The following is a 17964-nucleotide window of genomic DNA, read 5'->3' as shown; positions in this document are numbered from 1 at the left end:
TTGATTATTTTATTTTTGGGGGCATTGGGATTGAACCCAGGGGCATTCTACCTCTGAACTATACCCACAGCCCTATTTCATTTGTTTGTGTGTATGGTACTGGGGTTCTTGGAAACCCTTCTATCTCCACGCTACACTCCCAGATCTATTTTTTATACTTTTTTATTTGGAAACAGGGTCTCTTAAGCCAGCGCGGCTGGCTTCGAACCTGCGCGATCCTACTGTCTTCGCCTCCCAAGCACGGGGATTACAAGCGTGTGCCACCATGCCTGGCTCCTATTTCATTTTTTTTTAATCTAGAAACAGGGTCTCACTAAATTGAGAAGGGCCTCACTAAGCTGCTGAGGCTGGCCACAAACCTGTAATTTCAAGTACTGGGATTACAAGTATGAACCACCATGCCAGGCTTTCCCAAACAAATTTTAAAGAAATGATTTGCATTTTTTTCTCTTTATAATGTAATATCCTAATTTCATTCGAAACCTCCACGGGATTGTCAGTTAGGACTTCAAAGTGATCCATCCTTGGCCAGCTAAGCAAGTACTAGTGGTGTATAAGTCCGCTTAGTGGCTAAAGAAATTGCATGTGCCTCTTGCAATTTACTGAAAAGACCCTGTAGTGATTCTGAACCTGTCAAAGATAACATTGGCACATGTTACCCTGGCTGAAGGGCTTTTTCTTAGTATCTTCATCAAGGGAATTGTCTTAGTATCTTCATCAGCCAAACATGTTTACTATAATTGCATTTTATTTTAAAAACGGAGGAGAGCTGCAGTTCTGTGGCCCGTGGCAGGGAAGCAGGGACCAGGGCCTGATGCTGCTGGTCACCTTGCAGAAAGCCATCCAAGGCAGTGGCTTTGGTCTTGCCCAGGCCCTGGGCCTGCAAAGGGAATATTCAAAATTCTTAAACTTTTGCAGTGATATTATCTTTGGAGATTAAAGAATCTATGGTTATGTCAAGTACTATCCACATTTCTCTTGGTCCCAGATTAGTGATCTGTTCAGTAATCTTGAGCAAAGCTTCAGAGCTAACCCACTCGCTCAAGGTGAAGTCATGCCATTTTAAAGTAGCTATACCTTTTTCCACCCCACACCAGGCAAGATCAGCCCTCCTCCCTATCATAAGACGCACTCAGAGAGAAATTTATCTCACCCTTTCTAGTAAGAGGTTCCATATTATTTCTGTTTATTTGTATGGAACACACTTCAACAAGGCCATATCTGAGCTTTGTTTTCCAGCTGATAGACCTCTGATGTCCGGCCTCACTTTCTCCATTCACTTCCTTGGTAGCTCTTCTGTTACAGATTGGCTTTGGGGGACTGAGGCCTCCTTCAGGACATCAGTGTCAATCTCGACACCTGTGCTTCATGGCGTGGAGAGCTGGGCTTCGCTGTGGCCCAGAGGGACACGCTTTGTCTCTACGGTGCAGAGCACTTGTTATGGTCAAAGCATGCAAACACCAATCAACACTCCAGCTCGAACAGCAGATCAGTCAAGGCAGGAGGAATATTAAAAAAAAGGAACGCAGTCTTGGAGCTGGGGACAAGTTTAGCAGAGGAGAACAGAAGGTGGTATCAGAGAAGAAAGGAAAATGGCTGGGGATGGTGAGAGCGAGGGGGGAATGAACGGTACTAACTAAAGGGCAGCTGGCAGCTGGCAGCCGGCAGCAGACGCCAGGGAGGGAAACACTGTCCTGGGTAGTATGTCCTCCAGGCCAGTCGGAAGCAGAATCCACTCCCTCCATGGTCTATACACAAGCAAAACTCAAGTCAGCCTGAGGAAGCAGGGTAGAAAACTGGGCAGACGGAAGCAGAGACTGGGATTTGAAGAGTTGGCCATGGAACCATCCTCCCGTTTTGAGTAGGAATGTTACAGGGTGCGGGCAGGGCAGGGAGAGGGAGGAGAAGAAATAAAAACATTTTGTGCTTATCACAGAAATGCTTTGTTTAAATAATTCTATTTGACTCTGAAATGTAAGTTCCAGGTTAGACAGATCAAAAGCAGCCAGTCTTGAAAATGAAGCTTTTTAAATTCCAGCCCTGCTGTTGGAATAGAGAATAAAGGCTTTGTTCAAACATGCATTCCCAGCAGTAAGCAGGGCTTTGAAATTGGCCAGGGAAGTTGTGTCCTATAATGGCTGCACTTGGCTGGAGACCAAGAAGCTGTGGCCTCTGGGAAATGACCCTGGGCTGGATATTATCCATCTGCCCCTCCAGATCCGCTCTGCCTCCCCTGCCCAGAGGCTCATCTTCAGGGACTGCATTATCAGGCTTCCCTGGCTCCTGGATTGGTTAGGATTCTGTTGATGGAGGCACAGACCCGAGGTTGAGGGTGAGAGAGCAAGGTCCAGATGCTGGTCCCAGTGACTCCTCACCAGGCTTTGGGTGTTTGCCACACCCTCCTCTTAAGAACCAAGCTCCTTCCGGCACCTCTTACCGCTTTAAGAGGCCAAGACCAGGCACTGTTGTCCTGGGGTACCGTGTTTTCTTGAGAAGGTTTCCCTAAACTCTTTCAACCCCTTTATAAATCATCTCTTCCTTGAATGCTCTCCCTCCCCATCTATCATCTACTGCACCCCAGTGACCCAGCTCCTTCCCTCGTCAGCTCTGCATTGTTCTTGACCCAGGACAGTTTGTCTCTGGTTGCCAGGTTCCTACTAAATTATAGGAAAGCAATAAGAACCAAACTGAAAGGGATCCTCCTGAAACATGCTGCGCCTGGGTGGTTGTAGGGCTGGAGGGGGAGGTGCAGGGAGTTGGAACCTAGGCCCTAGAAATTCAGTCTGAAATCTGAAATGAACACGAAAGGTGTGTTAAGGTCTTAAATGCCAACCTTGGCTTTGGGAGCCAAAGAAATAACAACCAAGAGGCCCTTCGTCCTGGGCTGCTGAAGGGTCATGGAGAGGTTTGGGGGACCCGTGGTGCCTGGGACAGAAGCACAGGCAGCCTGAAGACAGGACATCTCCCTGGGCTTTGCCTCCGCTTCAACTGAAAGCACCGCAATCACTTCACAGAAGCGTTGAAAGCAAATCCCTGCTATTCAAAGGTCTCACACAGTTCAGTTTTACTCTTCAGATTTCTGTATTTTTCAGAGTGAACTGGCCTTGAACTGATTTTGATTTCTGTTCAGGGTATTGTTATCACTTAATTCTCATCGGTGAGCCAATTTTCTTTGCTTTTGTTCTTCAAAGGAAGGCCATGTTCAGCGGCCATCCTGCATCTTTGTGTCTGCCTGCCTCAGTCACAGGCATAATCAACTCGACTCTGTTCCCGCTATGTCAGTTCTCCACATTTACCTAAATTACTGGGAGCCGCCCCCAGCAGGAGTGTGTGTGTGTGTGGGCTCCTGCCCGCGGGCCTTACTTTGAGCAACAGCACACGATTGGCAGCGTGGAACCTTGGGAAAATAAAAAGGGTTACTACAGTGCCACCAATGCAGTCAGATACCTTGCCTCCCTGGTGCCCGGTGCCATCCCAGACATGTTAGCGGGACCCTGGGAGCCCAGGGTGAAGACCTCAGAGCAACACAAATGATGTTCTCCAAGTAGAACTAGATTGCGAGATTGTTGCTCATTCAGGAAACAGCTATTCACCATCCACCATGTGCCAGGCGCTGGACATAAAATGACGTAAGAACGACCTACAGGGTGGCTGCTCATAAAGAGCTCATAGTCTTGGAACAGGGGCAGAGGATGGTATCTATATCCAAGTATGTAAAATAAGTGTATTGCAATTAGAACTAAGAAAACTAATAGAGTGCTACGATGGAGAATAGCAGGGCAGGACTCCACCTGGAGAGCCTTTCTGAGGAAACTTGAAAACTGAAGAGAAGTCAACCATGGGAAGAATGTCCTAGGCAGGAGGAAGGGGGAATGGAGTCGATGGATTCCAGGACTTGGCCGAAAGGCCAGGAAGATGGGGTTGGGGAAGAGGCAGGACCATGACCTTGGGGCCACGTCTATTCTAATGCACTGGGAAGCTGTTGACAGGTTCTCAGCTGGGGAATGACATCTGGCTATGTGTCTTCTGTGTGAGGAATGACTCAAAGAAGAGCAAGAAGGAGAGCAGGGAGATTGGTTAGGGGACATGGAATGAGGGGTGGCAGAGAAGATAGAGAGAAATGGGTCAATATGAAAGATGTGTGTATTAGGGATGGAATCGATGGGATCCAATGATGGACTGGATGTGAGGGGTGAAGGAAATCAGGGTGAGAGAGGAATGACTTTTGGCTTCAGTGACCAGATAGATGGTGGTGTTACATGCTGGAGAAACGGAGTCGGTGGTTGGCAGTGAAATGAAGACTCTGATGTGGTTCCTATCAGAGACCAGCTTGAGATGCTGTCAGACCTCAAAGTGGAGCTGGCTGCCCTAGATGGATTTAAAGCCTGCAGTGGATCGAGGTGGACAGAAAGGAGAGAAGAAAAGAGGGCTGGGGCGAGGGTGTGAGGAGAGACCCAGAGTCCAGAGTGAAACCTTTTGCGGGGCTTCTGTATGCCGCGTGGCGTCACAGAGCCCGGGGCAAGGCAGTGATTCTTCTTTGGCAAGAACAAAGAGGAGCGTGGGGTGGGGGAGGGCACAGAATGCCACTTGGAGAAACACCTCTGGGAGACGTGGCCAACATTCAACATTGATGAATCCACTCAGAATAGTGACAGGTAACAAGCCCACAGTAGCTAAATGACAATTCCATAGCCTCCCCTCAGCAATAAATCAGAAGAGAGTGGGCCACATACTTTTCCCAAACCCCAATTTGCAGGATCATGGACTGATTGAACCATTCATTCAGCCTCCCCCTCCCACCACAGCCTCCCCCAGTGAACTGCCACCTCCATGACATGCCTCTGGGAACGGGGGTTCCTTGCCTCCCAGGGAAGATGAATTACACTCTGGAAACACACAGGCACCAGAAAAGTTCTTCATATTACCTGACATTTCCTCCCTGGGTCCTCCAGAACCACATGAAGGCCGCCCCTGCTGCTGTGTAATGGCCCTTCCAGGTTGAAGGTGATCCCCACAGCCCTGAGCGGCCTCCAGTCCAAACATCTCCGCTGCTCTTGGGCTCCTCAGACATTCTCTAGACCCTCTAGTGCAGTTCATCTGTTTTATTTTTTATTTTTATTTTTTGAGGTATTGGGGGTTGAACTCAGGGACATTCTATACCTGAGCTATACCCGCAGAATGATTTTATTTTTATTTTTAAGCAGGGGGTTTCACTAAGTTGCAGAGGCTGACCTTGAACCTGGGCTCCCCCTTTCTCAGACTCCCAGGTACTGGGATTATAGGCGTGCACCACCGCACCTGGCTTGGCTCTCTTTCCAAGTGTGGCTGAACCCCAGCGTTCAGGATGCTACGCCTCCAACCTGCAGCCCTGTGTTCCTGTTAATGAGGATTCGGGGCAGCCTGGCTTGGGTTTGCTAGGACAGGCTTTAATCCCTGAAGCATGCTTTCTTTTTTCTATCAATGTCCTTGTGGCTGACTCCCAGTGGCCACTAAAGAGTCCTTTTGCAGCAGGATGCCTCTGGAAGTGACAGAGTATGTTGATGCCCCTGGGTTGGATCTGAGTCATAGAGCCCCGAGATTACCAGGGAAGACAGACTCATTTTCCTTAAGTGTCTGTCTTGCTAATTATGCTCTAAGATATATGGAAAGGGAAGAAGGTACAGTCCGAATCACAGGCCTGCTTGCCAGAGAACACATTAGTGGCCTGGCTGCTGCTGGAGGGGCAGTAAGGAACAGAAGAGAGGCCTGGCAGACTCAGACCTGCCCAGGATCTCTGGCATAAGTATGGCTGTCGCCTGTGTCGGTGTGTCCTGGGCATCCTGCCTCTCTGTCCTCAGGCATTATGTCTATGCCTGGATCAAGTGGCCCTGAGCCTTCCGCCTACATTACCAGCAGGAATCAGAGTCTTTTCAGGGAAGATTCTGAGCTCCATCCAAACATCCTGAGCATCCCCAGGAGAGCTCACACATGTCCTTGTTCACTGGCATCTCTTCCATGGCAGCAGAGGCTCAGATGTGACCCTCAAGCCCAAGTGTTGCTTCTGATGTCCTTGTCCCTCACTTTCACTTCCAAGGCTTCTGCTTCCCAGGCTACTCTGTGGGTTCTGATGAGCCATGTGTCCAAAGCATGAGAGCCAGGCCTGAATCCGAGGTGTCCACCCAACAAGGTGTGTCGCAGTGTCCTGTGCTCTCAGGTCCTTCTGTCCCTCACCACAGGGCGTCTCTTAAGAGGACTGGCCTTGTGGAGTGAAGTGGATGTGGGTGGTAAGGGAGTTCTGCGAGGTGGGGGGATATAAGGAATTGAGTGCCTATGGGATATGGGGGGAGTTACCCTCAGACATCACTCAGGTTTTTCTGTCCCCACCCCTGGGTCTCTGAAGCTCCCCAATAATCTTGAGATGCAGCAGGTCTGCTTCCTATCCAGACCCCAAAGTAAAAGGACCTTCAGGCCATTTCCTACTATAAGGAGCATAATGTAAAGACATATCTGCCTGTGGTGAGGCGAAGCAGGCCATGCCCATGGCTGAGGTTTTACAGTGGGAAAATCTTTCAAAACGCAGAGTCCAAAAGGAGATAATAAGAGGCATTTTTGTAGGTACATCTTGGAGGCAGCCGTGGGGTGTCCCTGCTTCAGGCATGACCAGACAGGAGTGCCTGCCTCTGATGCTTATAGCTGGAAAATAATACCCTGAGGCCCCGTTGTGCAAATAACTGTACTACACATTACAGTGTCAACTGATACCGGTAATGATGAAGCTGAATTGATAATAGTCCGTAGTTAAAAAGCAGAATAGAAGCTAATTTAACCACAGCCACTCAGGACAGCGTCTCCTTAAACTCTGCAAATGTACATTTACTGGGAGGTCTATAGCACGAGGGCTGCCAGGCTCTGGAGGGTTCTGGATTGCCATCTTCCACAGCCTCTGGGAAGACATCAGTAAACCTCTCCATGTTCCACGATGGAGAAAATGTTACTTTTAAAACTTTCTCCTAGGAATGGAAGCATGCTTGCTTGCCAAATATCCCTGAGATGCCTGATAGGACTAAAGCCTGGTGGAGGGAGGAAGGACTGGGATGGGGTGGGGAGGGATGGGGTGGAATGTGTCGCTGTTCTGGGAAAGAAATCAAGAGATGGTGGAAATCCTCCATTTGCAAGGTGTCAAGATCCCTGCTTTGGACTGAATATTTGTGTCCTTCCTAAAATTCCTATGTTGAATCCCCAACCCCCAATGAACTATATCTGGAGGTAGGACCTTTACAGACGTGATTAAGGTTGAGATCCTAAGGTGAGGCCATGGTGTCATTTTCTTATAAGAAGAAAATGCAGACTTGCTCCTATGCTTGTGGGTACAAGGCCGCCTGATGCAAATAGGTACAAGAGTCCTCTCCAGAAACCAACCCTTGTGGACCTTCAAACTCAATGTCCAGCCTCCAGAGCTGAGAAATTTAATGTCTGTTATTTAAGCCATCTAATTCATGACATTTTTGTCCATGGTCGCTGAGCAGAGGAACACAATCCCCACCTCTATCAATCTCCCCACCTCCAACTCCAAGTGTCTGGCAACAAGAGGCTTGGGGGTAGAACAGGGGAGGGGGTGATGGGCTTTGATTGGCTCCTGGGTGGGCTCAGGAGGACCCGAGGTCAGGTGAGGAAGCCCAGAGGCGGAGAGAGCACCTGAAAGTCAGCCGAGGGCCCAGAGGCCAACCAGAGCTCTCCACTCCCCTAGTCTGCTGGACAGTCTGGAAGCAGCAGGGCCTCAGCTGACAACCCCTCCACTGCTCACAGAGCTGGCTGCAGGTAAGGAGGCCTGAGATGAAGGAAGACAGGGAAGAACTGGCATGCAACCGTGGCTAAGAGCGCGGGAAAGCCTGCAGCCTCAGACAGGAGAGGCGAGGCAGGGGAAGCCTCCTGGCCCCCAGAGCTGCAGCCACAGGCTGCACTTTGAGAACCGCAGCCCCCAAGGTCCCAGCTCAGATCTCTCCAGCTCAGTCGGATCTCTCTCTCTCAAGGCCAGTGCTGGTCTTCTGGGGCTCGAGCCCCTCCACCTGCAGTCCAGGCCTCAGCCACTAGGACTAGTCCCCCTGTGAAGAGAGCCTGCATTTGTCTGTGTCTGTCCCAGGGCAGCACAGCCAGCGTCAGCTGGTGATGCTGCTGAGCTCCCTGCGTCCAGGCCTCCTCCCACTGTTGTTCTACCTTTCTTGCAGTAGATTCTTCCCAGCCTGGACCCAACCTGGCCTCACACCACTCCTGCCCTCTTCCTTGAGCTCCCACGCTGCCTTTAGCCCAGGGCTTCCTGGGAGGTATGGAGGTCAGTGGATCCCAGAGCCACCTGGGAAGCTCTCTCCCTGGGGTTTCCACCCCCACCACGGTGTGTGACTTTGCCACCCCTCCCATCCAGAACTGGTCCCCACCACAGCCTCTGTGTTTGTCGGGGCTAGCTTGTGACTTGCTCTGGCCACTGGAGTGCTGTGGACGGGACACATGGGGGTCTGATCTTAAGTCTCCTGAGGCCTTGTGGCCCCACAGTCAGTCTCCCTGGGAGGATGAAGAACCAACCAAACGTGTGGCCTGGAACCCAGTTGTCCCAGCCAAGGCTGCGGGTATGAGGGGCCCCTGCCAGGCCAGCGGGTGCAGATGCTTGCTCCCCAGTGTGCATCCACCCTGCAGGGCCTGGGGGAGGGAGGGTCCGACTCTGCAGCTGCTGGGATCACTCACCCGGCAAACCTCCCTGTGCAGCTGGCCTGAGTAACAAGTTCCTACAGTGGTTTAGAGCCACGCCACGGAGATGCTCTGCCCCACATTCAGGGGGCCACGGTACAATCGAGGTATTTACTGAGCCATGTTCTGCCAAGGCCTCGGGGCAGGACCCTCGTCATGGAGATGTCAGTGCCTCCGGCCTCCTGGGTCAGAGCAGCGTCCCTGGCTTCTCTGCCTCCATCTTCTCTTTGTAGCACTAGGAATTGGACCCAGGGGCGCTCTACCACTGAACTATGCCCAAACCCTTTTCTTTTCATTTTGAGGCAGGCTCTTGCTAAATTGCCCAGGCTGGCCTTGAATTTAAGATCCTCCTGCCTCAGCCTCCAGAGTTGCAGGGATTACAGGTGTGCACAGTTGTGCCCAGCAGGGGGAGTTTCTTCTGTTCTCCCTGCCCACAGCTGCAGCTGGAGCACTGGAAGGGGCTGGCTGCATTTGAAACTAACTGGTCTACATCAGAAGTGCAGAGAACAGACACCTGCTTCCCAATTGGGTTCTCAATGAAGGAAATAGGAGCCCATGAAGGGAGTGAGCCACTGCAGCTTCCGCTGGCTGCTGGGGTTAGAGGCCCAGCATCTCTGGTCTCTAAGGCCAATGAGACACTGGAAGCTGGACCCTCATGTGTCCTCATATGTCCAGCCCATGGCTGTGGCTTCCCAGGTCCTGAGGCCTTGCCGGGCTCCAGTCTCCCAGGTGCTCCCAAGCACTGGGGATTCTGAGTTTTACAAGTTAAGAAATCAAAGTCAGACAGGCATGGTGGCACGTACCTGTAATCCTACTACTTGGGAGGCTAAGACAGGAGGATCTCAGGTTTGAGACCAACCTCACTAACCTACCAAGACTCTCAGCAACCTAGAGATCCTATTTCAAAATAAAAAACTAAAAAGGGCTGGGCTGGGATATAGCTTGGAAATTTCCTGGGCCTCAATCCTTAGAGAAAGAAGAAAGAAAGAAAAGAAAAGAAAGGAAAAGAAAAGAAAAGAAAAAGAAAGAAAGAAAACAAAAGAGAGAAGGAAAGAAAGGAAAGAAGGAAAGAAGAAAAAGAAAGAAGACCGAGGCATGGTGGCGCTCACTTGTAATCCCAGCATTTGGGAGGCTGAGACAAGGAAGATCACTGTCTGCGCACAGCCTCAGCTACTTAGTGAGGCCCTTTGCAATTCAGTGAGACCCTGTTTCAAAATAAAGAATAAAATATAGGGCTGGGGGTGCAGCTCAGAGGTAGAGTGCCCCTGGGTTCCATCCCAGTACCGCAAAAAAAAAAAAAAAGAAAAAAAAGAAAAAGAAAAAGAAAGAGAGAGAAAGAAATCACCGTGAAGAGAGCTCAGGTCCTAAACTCCAGCCCAGCTCTCTCTCTTTGGCTCCCTCTCTCCTCAGGGTCCTTTACCTTCCCTTACGGCAAATAATCTTGCTTTCCACACAAATTAAAGTGCAGTGTCACCCCCCCCCCTTAGGTCTGTCTGAAGTTCCCCTCAGCCCCTCCCCCTGATTCTGGAGCTAATTAGCACACCTCACCCAGATTTTTTTTTATTATAAATGAATAAATAAGCATATACACACGTGCGTGCACGCATGCGCACACACACACGAGTAAAAACTCAAAAGCAAAAAACTAAAAAACTAAAAGAAAGTTTAACAAAATCATCCAAGAGTTCACTACCAAAAGATAATATTTTGGCAACCTCAAAACATGCATCTCTTGTCTTTTCTTTCTGTCTCAGTGAATGTAATTTTATTTAAATGCTATATTGTAATTGCATTTAATAACCTACAGTTTTGCCAAAACAGTGCGGAAAGACCATTTTCCCATATGGGCCCATATAAAACCGTGTCTCTGTTGGTCTGTGGCTGCCCAGTAGCAGAGGCAGCTGGTGAGGACCGCGGCTGTGATGACAGCTGTATGCCAGCTCCCCTGCACACTCCTCCTTGGGTGACCAGCTTCTTGCCATCAATCCCTGGAGGCGGCGCTGAAGAGAGGCGAGGCGGTACCTCTCATCTCTTGGGCTGGCTGGGTTTCTGACTGGGGGCGTGGGAATTTTCTCTGACCCTAAAGGTGAATGAGAAGCCACTTGTAAACAGAGAAACAAGACTGACCAGACTGGCCCTTGAGGGCAGGGCCAGGCTCCCATCCAACAGGAGGCAGAAACCTGGCTGCTTGGGCAGGGCTTCAGAACTAGAGGGGTTAATTAAAGATGGATTGAGAAATCTATAAACACCCGGAAATGACTGGCATGTGCTAATTTCTCCTTTAGTATTCACAATGGCGTTCTGTTAATTAAGACGAGCCAGAGCCCGGGGGAGGCAGCGGGCCAGGCGTTCTGGCACCGACAGGCCGGGCCGCCTGCCAGTCCTGGGCCTCCTGGGGGTGAGGGGGCAGCCAGGGCACAGCGTGACCTTGAGGGCACAGGCCAGGGACAGCCTGGCCCTCAGGGAGCCTCCCTGGGCAAGAGGCAGCGTGGTGTAGGCCAGGTAGCCGCTTTAAGCTTCTTTGTTCTGAACTTCTGCCCTGGAGGAGGCAAGGGTCACACGAGGTCTGGGCAGGGATTTGGGGTCTCCCATTTCCCAGGCTTGGTGGAGGCACATGGATAGCATTCTTCCCCCACTGAGCTGAGGTCTACAGATGGGTCCACTCATCTGGATGTGATGGGCAGGGAGGACGCCGCCTCTGTACCTTGGCTTTAGAGGACTTTTGCAAGCTGGAGATGCCCCAGGAACCCCGCATCTCGTGCTCACTGCCCACCTCCCCACTGCCCCACAGGACTTAGCCTTGAGCTAGGGGCCTGGTCTAGGTCCCTCTGGGTAGGCGAGGACACCTGAAGACAGCCCTGGCGTGGGTGCAAACATGTGTGTGTGTTCCACTGTCTGCATGAAGGTGTGCCTGGATGTGTCTGTCTCTCCAAACCTGATTGCAGCCCTTTCCAGATTATGTGTCTTTGGTCAAGCTACAGCTCAGTTTGTGCACCTGTAGAATGGGAATCATGATAGTACCCGTCAACTTGTTGGCACCTGCTAATCTCTGAAGATTACATGAATCTGTGACACACTTAGAACATTGCCTGGGTGTTAAAGTGCCCTGGAAGTATTATTTGTTATTTTGCTGGAGCAGCATCGTTAGCCTGGAATTTCCTTCCCTTCTCCACGACACCATTTGTTTTGTGAACTCCTATTCATCCTTTGAAACCCAGATGAAGGCTCATGTTGCATTTCAAGGAGGTCTATCTTTAGAATCTGAGCTCAGGGCAGAATTCCAGTCCTGAAAGAGGCTGAAAGGAGAGCCTGGTTCCACACCGCCATACCTCATGATTAGGACACAATGTATTAGTGAACACGTCAACTTAGGCTTGTACGAACCTGTATAATGATGCACGTGGACATAGAGTGTATGCCCAGGCGAGGTACAAATACTTTGTGTCCTCAGGATTCACAGACATTGGGTTCACCTCAGCACACACAGTGCACACAGATTTAAACCCTACATTGTGAACAAACCTGACAGAGGAATAATTTATACACATACTTTGTACGCAGCTAGGCCACACATACAGTACTTTGTTCACATATGTACAAAATTTGTTTTGTACACATAAACATACACACAATGTAGGCATACACAGAATGTGCATGTGTAAGCATACATGACACTTTGCACACACATGCATGCAGGATAATGAATACATATGCATGCACACACACACACACACAGAGCACACCTCAAATGCAGGGCTCACTCTCACAGCCATGCACACAGGACTGTAACTGTCATCCCTGTTGTCCCCAGGGAAAACTCACCCTGAGCCAGTCCCCTCCCTTTCACCTTGAGTGCTGAAGGCTGCCTTGGACCCACAGATGGGGAATTAATTGGTGTCATTAACATGTGGCAATGATAATGACTTCCCATCGATCCCTGTGGCAGATGTATGGCTGCCCTGAGGCAGGGCTGGGAGCTCGGGACTGGGTCCAGGCTTCCCCCACAGAACCCTGACCTTTGGTGGCCATATCAGGAGCCCCTGTTCCTTCACACAGACTGCAGACAGTGGCAAGCCTCACCTTGCAGGCTTCTGGGCAATGCACAGAGTGCAAAGGGTCCAGGGAGATTAACCACTTGCTCTTGGTTACCTGCCTGCTGGGGCTTGGGCCACCTGGCCTCCCTGCCAGGACTCAGCACCTCCCACTGGACCCCCACTTCCTCTTCTGTCTTGAGGGAAGCCACTCCCTGGAGCTGGCTCCCTTCCCAATCTGTCCCGGGTCTGGGACCTTCTGTCGGACCAAGCCTGTGAGTTGAGGGGCTTGGCTGTGGGGAGCAGAGAGTCTGGCTGCAGCAAGAAGGTCATGCAGAAAGAGAAGCAAGCTCTGCATCCCCTGCAAGACACCATCTTCTCCCGGAAGCAGCCATGGCCACCCTGATGGCCTCGCTGGGCTTCCTCATTGGCTGCATCTGCACCATCGAATGCATCCCAAACTGTCACAGGGAATGGGAATCGCCTGCTTCCCTATTGTGCCACAAGCTCTTTGCAGATAGGCTTTGTCCAACTGATCTTGTAGCTACTGCAGACTTAGCCTCACAGACAAAAAGTGGGTACCAGTTGGATGATAGATGCATGGTAGACAGAGGCAGACAGATGGACGGAGGAGCTGAGACCAAAGCTGGAGGGATGAATAGGCAGGAGTGTTAGGGGGCCAGGAATAACTGGGTGGAAGGACCTTACAGGCGTGGCCGGGCACATGACAACAGCCAGTCTGGGCTCTCAAGCTCTCGAGAGGCTATAGGACCCCTTTCCAGAAGCCTGGTTAGAAGTGGCAGCAGGCAGGTGGGGTGGGGACAGGACATTTGCATGGGGTCCAAGGAATTGGATTAGGATTAAGACTGAATATCTGGAGTGGGCATAGGGGGTGAGCTCATTCCCAGCACACACACACACATACACACACACACACACACACACACACACACACACACACGCACCCCAAACCCCGCCCTGGGTCAGGCCCCTGGGGACACCCCCACACTGCCTGGCTGCACTGAATTTGTTACTGTCACTGCATTTCCAGGGCTTCTAATGAGCTGCTAATGAGCTGTCAGCTAATTATGAGAACTAAATGGGGGCAGCCGGGCTGAGCTGAACTTCTGCTGAAAGCTTCCGGGGTGTCCAGGAGAGGAGTGGGTTCCATCGCCTGCACACCTGATTTGGCCTCTACCCTCACCTGGTGAGGGAGGTACTTGCTCTTGGGGAGAAAGAGGGTAAGCCCCAGGGTCCCAAGAATGAGGTTAGCTCCAGCCCCATAGCTGGAAGCAGCAGCCATTGAGGGCACTCTTGGCTCAGGGGCCCAAGGTCTGACTTTGTGTGGGATCTTATGCAAGTCTCCCTTGGTCTAGAATATGCTTCCTATTTACGAAATGGGTCTGGCGGAGGAGGGCCAAACCAGGTGATCCCTGTGGCCTGTCTTCACATCTTAGTCCCATCATACTTATGAATCCTCTCTCTTCATATGTGTGGCTCAGACACACCCTCTGCTCTGTGAGGGTAAAGGTATGCCTGGAGTCAATTAACTAGTAAACCCAAGTGGAGAGCTCTTCAGCCAGAAGAAATGAATGCCTGTGTTGGCATAGACAGGTGCAAGACTGTTCATAGCAGAGCCAAGCTGGAAACAGCCCCAATATCCCTCAACAGAAGGGATAAAGAAATCGTGAATTCATACAATGGAATACTATACAGCAGTCTGAGAACCTCCCTGTGCCTCCAATAGGCACAAATCTTAGTTACCATGGTTTAGTTAAATAATACCAGTCTCAACAGGCATGAAGGTGCACACCTGTAATTTCCATACTTGGGAGGTTAAGGCAAGAGGATTGCAGCTTCAAGGCCAACTTCAGCAACTTGGCAAGGCCCTCAGCAACTTAGGGAGACCCTATTCCAAAATAAAAAATAAAGTAGGGCTGGGGGTATAGCTCTGAGATAGAATGCCCCTGGGTCAATCCCCAGTACCACAAATGATGATGATGATGATGATGATGGTGGTGGTGGTGGTGGTGGTGGTGGTGATGATGATACCAGCCTCCCAGCAGAGTGTTCAAGTTTCAGTCACCACGGTGTGTATTAAATGTAAGTAATGGTATAAAGCACAAACTTCCCCACTAGCTCTTCAGTCTATAGGTTACTATGTAAATAGCAGCTGAGTTGTTCATCATGAGCTGTTACCAATCATTTCTCCTCTTTCGAAGTCTGTTGGTGGCTGGACACTAGGCATCTGTTCATTTCACACACAGACAGCAAAGAGTATAGTTGTGTTGCCTCCTGGTCTCCGAGTTAGAAACTCATGGGACATTTCACAAAAGTCATTAATCAAAAGAAGGACTTTGTTACAGAGATAAAAAGGGTCATGAAGAAATGAAAACCAGTAATGCTGGAAGCAGAATTCACATCCAATGTGGGTTTTTTTTGAAACAGGGTCTCTTAAGCTGGTGCTGCTGGCTTCAAACCTATGCGACCCTCCTGTCTCTGCCTCCCAAGCGCGGGGATTACAAGCGTGCGCCACCACGCCCGGCAGGCCCTGGGAATGTTGATGTGGCTGCCGTTCGACTGTAGATGTGCACCGAAGGCACTTAGTGACTAGATGAAGTTGCAGCACAAAGGATGTCCTTGAGAATGTGACACTCACAAAGACTTCCCACTAAGCCACTTCTGGAGATGTTTCCCACCATCATTGCAAATGCAAGCACCATGACATTTTGCCAGGCACAGAAAGATGCTGCCCAGCAAGTATGTGCAAATGGCTCCATAAGTTTAGTACAAGGAAATAAATGTGTACATTCCTTTTGTTTCTGATGTCTTAAATTGCAATGTAGTAAAGGAGTGTGAATTATACAATTTTTAAATTTCATTATACAGCCAGGCACAGTGGTGCACACCTGTAATCTCAGGGGCTGGTTGAGGCTGAGGCAGGAGGATCACATGTTTGAGACCAGTGCACAGTAACTTAAGGAGAGCTTGTCTCAAAATTAAAAAAAAAAAATTGAAAAGGGATGTGGCTCGGTGATAGAGCATCCTTGGTTTGATCCCCAGTAACCACACACACACACACACACACACACACACACACACACACAGAGATTATTTTTGTGGTACTGCAGATTAAACCCAGGGGAATTCTATCTCTGAACTATATCCCTAGTCCTATTTTATTTTTATTTTGAAACAGGGTCTTGCTAGGTTGATGAGAGTCTCACTAAATTGCTGAGGCTGGCCACGAACCTGTGATCCTCTTGTCTTAGGCTCCCAAATAGTGGGATTACAAGCATGCTCCACCATGCCCGGGTCATTTATAACTAAGAGTTTTCATGTTTTGATAAAAGCGTTTAAAGGTCACAAAGCAATACTAGTTTCCCACACTGAGCATTAAGATCTCTGATTTCAATGTGCACAGTCCCGCTCACCGTGGCGCAAAGGTGGGATGGCTGCTGCACGCAACGGCAGGAATGAGTCTCACCGACACCACGCAGATGCCAAAATGTGAGTCCTTGTAAGTTCAAAATTGAACAAAACTTTTCTAGGGGGTAGAAGTCAGATGTGGTTACCTTGAGAGAGGTGGGGGCTTAAGGAGGAGTATTCCTGGGGAAGGCTGTTAGGGTACTGATATATTCTAGGTCTTGATTTGAGTGGTGGTTTCAGGCAATTTTGAATTTGGAAAAAAATAAAATAAATCCAGCCAAGTAAGGGGGCACAGGCCTATAATGCCAGTACTTGGGAAGCTGAGACAGAAGGACTATGGGTTCAAGGCCAGGCTCAGCAACTCTGTGAGACCCTCAGCAACTTAGCAAGGCCCTGTTTCAAAATAAAAAAAATAAAAAGAGCTGGAGTATAGCCCAGTAGTAGAAGGTCCCTGGGTTGGGAGGCTGAGATAGGAGGATCGGGGTTCGAGGACAGCCTCAGCTACTTATTGAGGCCCTTTGCAACTCAGTGAGACTTTATTCAAAATAAAGAATAATAAAAAAAAAATAGGGCTGATGTAGAATGCCCTTAGCTTCTATCCGCAGTACCACACACACACAAAAAGCCCTCTGGGCCAACCCTCAATAACACCCCCCCACACACACAACTTCAAGATTTATGTACGGTATGTAAGAGATTTCTTTCCCTTTCTTGATATACACATACAAATACACATATGCGTGCTCAGGATCAAACGCAGGGCCTCACACACTCTATCTAGGCAAGTGCTCTACCACTGAGCTACTTTCTCAGTCCAATCACTTTTTAAAAATTTATTTATTATTATTATTATTATTTTAAGTGGCTGGCCTTTTCCTTCTTCAACAAAATCTTTCCTCCTATGACTTTGTCATCCAGCTTTCCTGGTTTTCCTTCTTTCTCTCTGGCTGCTCCTTGGTCTCCTATACCTGGCTTCTAAGGGTGACCTTTTACCTAGTCTCACCTAGCAAGTAACCTGCTGGGCTTCTACTGAGGATGCCCCAGCCACCCTGGAGCCCAGGCTCACTGGAGCACTCCTGCTCTATCCGCATGTGGTCAGCAGTTTATGCCACCCTGTCTCCTTACCTCTCCCAGGAAGAAGAAGGGAAGAAGGAAGAAGAAGCAGTCGGTGGGAACAGCTTTGGGGCAAGGTCATACGGGCAGGAGCGTCTTGGGTTGGATTTAGGCCTGATCCCAGTTCTAGGGAAGCGATACCCCATTAATGCATTCTTGGCCATCTGACCCATCTCCCTGATGGAGTCCCTGATGGAGTCTGGAACTCCACACTATTAGCCACAAATGGCATTTTGAAATGACTTTTTTTTTTTTTTTGGCGAACCCCAAAGACATTGCTAAGATTTACATTTTCAAATATATGCTGACCTTTTTTTCCTCTTTCTTTGACTTCATTTGTCATCAGTGTATAATTGAATCAATATATTTCCCGATCAGCCCCAAGATTGAATAAGGTCACGGGGAGCCGTGTGTGGGCATTAGACATCATTATTTCACTCCGAATGAGCGGCCATGGCACGGAGCATTCCGGGCGCCAAATGAAATTCTATTAGATTCTATTACACTTTTACAATTATAGAGACGTTCCAATATTACAAGGGGAAATGAAGTCATAATAAAAAAGCCCAGAGGTGTATTACAGAGAAATGGGCACACTATTTTTCTAGTGAAAAACTTGATGGAAGAAACCAGACTGGCTTTCAGTCGCCGAGGTGTGACCTTGTTCTGAGCC

At 49.5% G+C, this 17964-nt stretch overlaps 1 protein-coding gene across 1 annotated transcript in view; it reads left to right on the top strand.

Annotated features, from left to right (window-relative positions):
• Positions 1 to 17459, top strand: part of STK33 (serine/threonine kinase 33) — a gene marked incomplete at both ends in the record, with an annotated part of 94685 nt that extends 77226 nt beyond the window's left edge. Inside the window, one exon of the mRNA XM_080690110.1 lies at positions 17313 to 17459. Within this exon, the coding sequence (XP_080546236.1) occupies positions 17313 to 17459 (147 nt within the window). The remainder of the gene's footprint in view (positions 1 to 17312) is intronic.
• Positions 17460 to 17964: the final 505 nt, after the last annotated feature.

Source organism: Muscardinus avellanarius (assembly GCF_963383645.1).
Source record: "Muscardinus avellanarius genome assembly, chromosome: 1".
Taxonomy (NCBI): domain Eukaryota; kingdom Metazoa; phylum Chordata; class Mammalia; order Rodentia; family Gliridae; genus Muscardinus; species Muscardinus avellanarius.
Note: the sequence above shows the minus strand (reverse complement) of the source record. Positions and strands in the feature narration are given on the sequence as shown.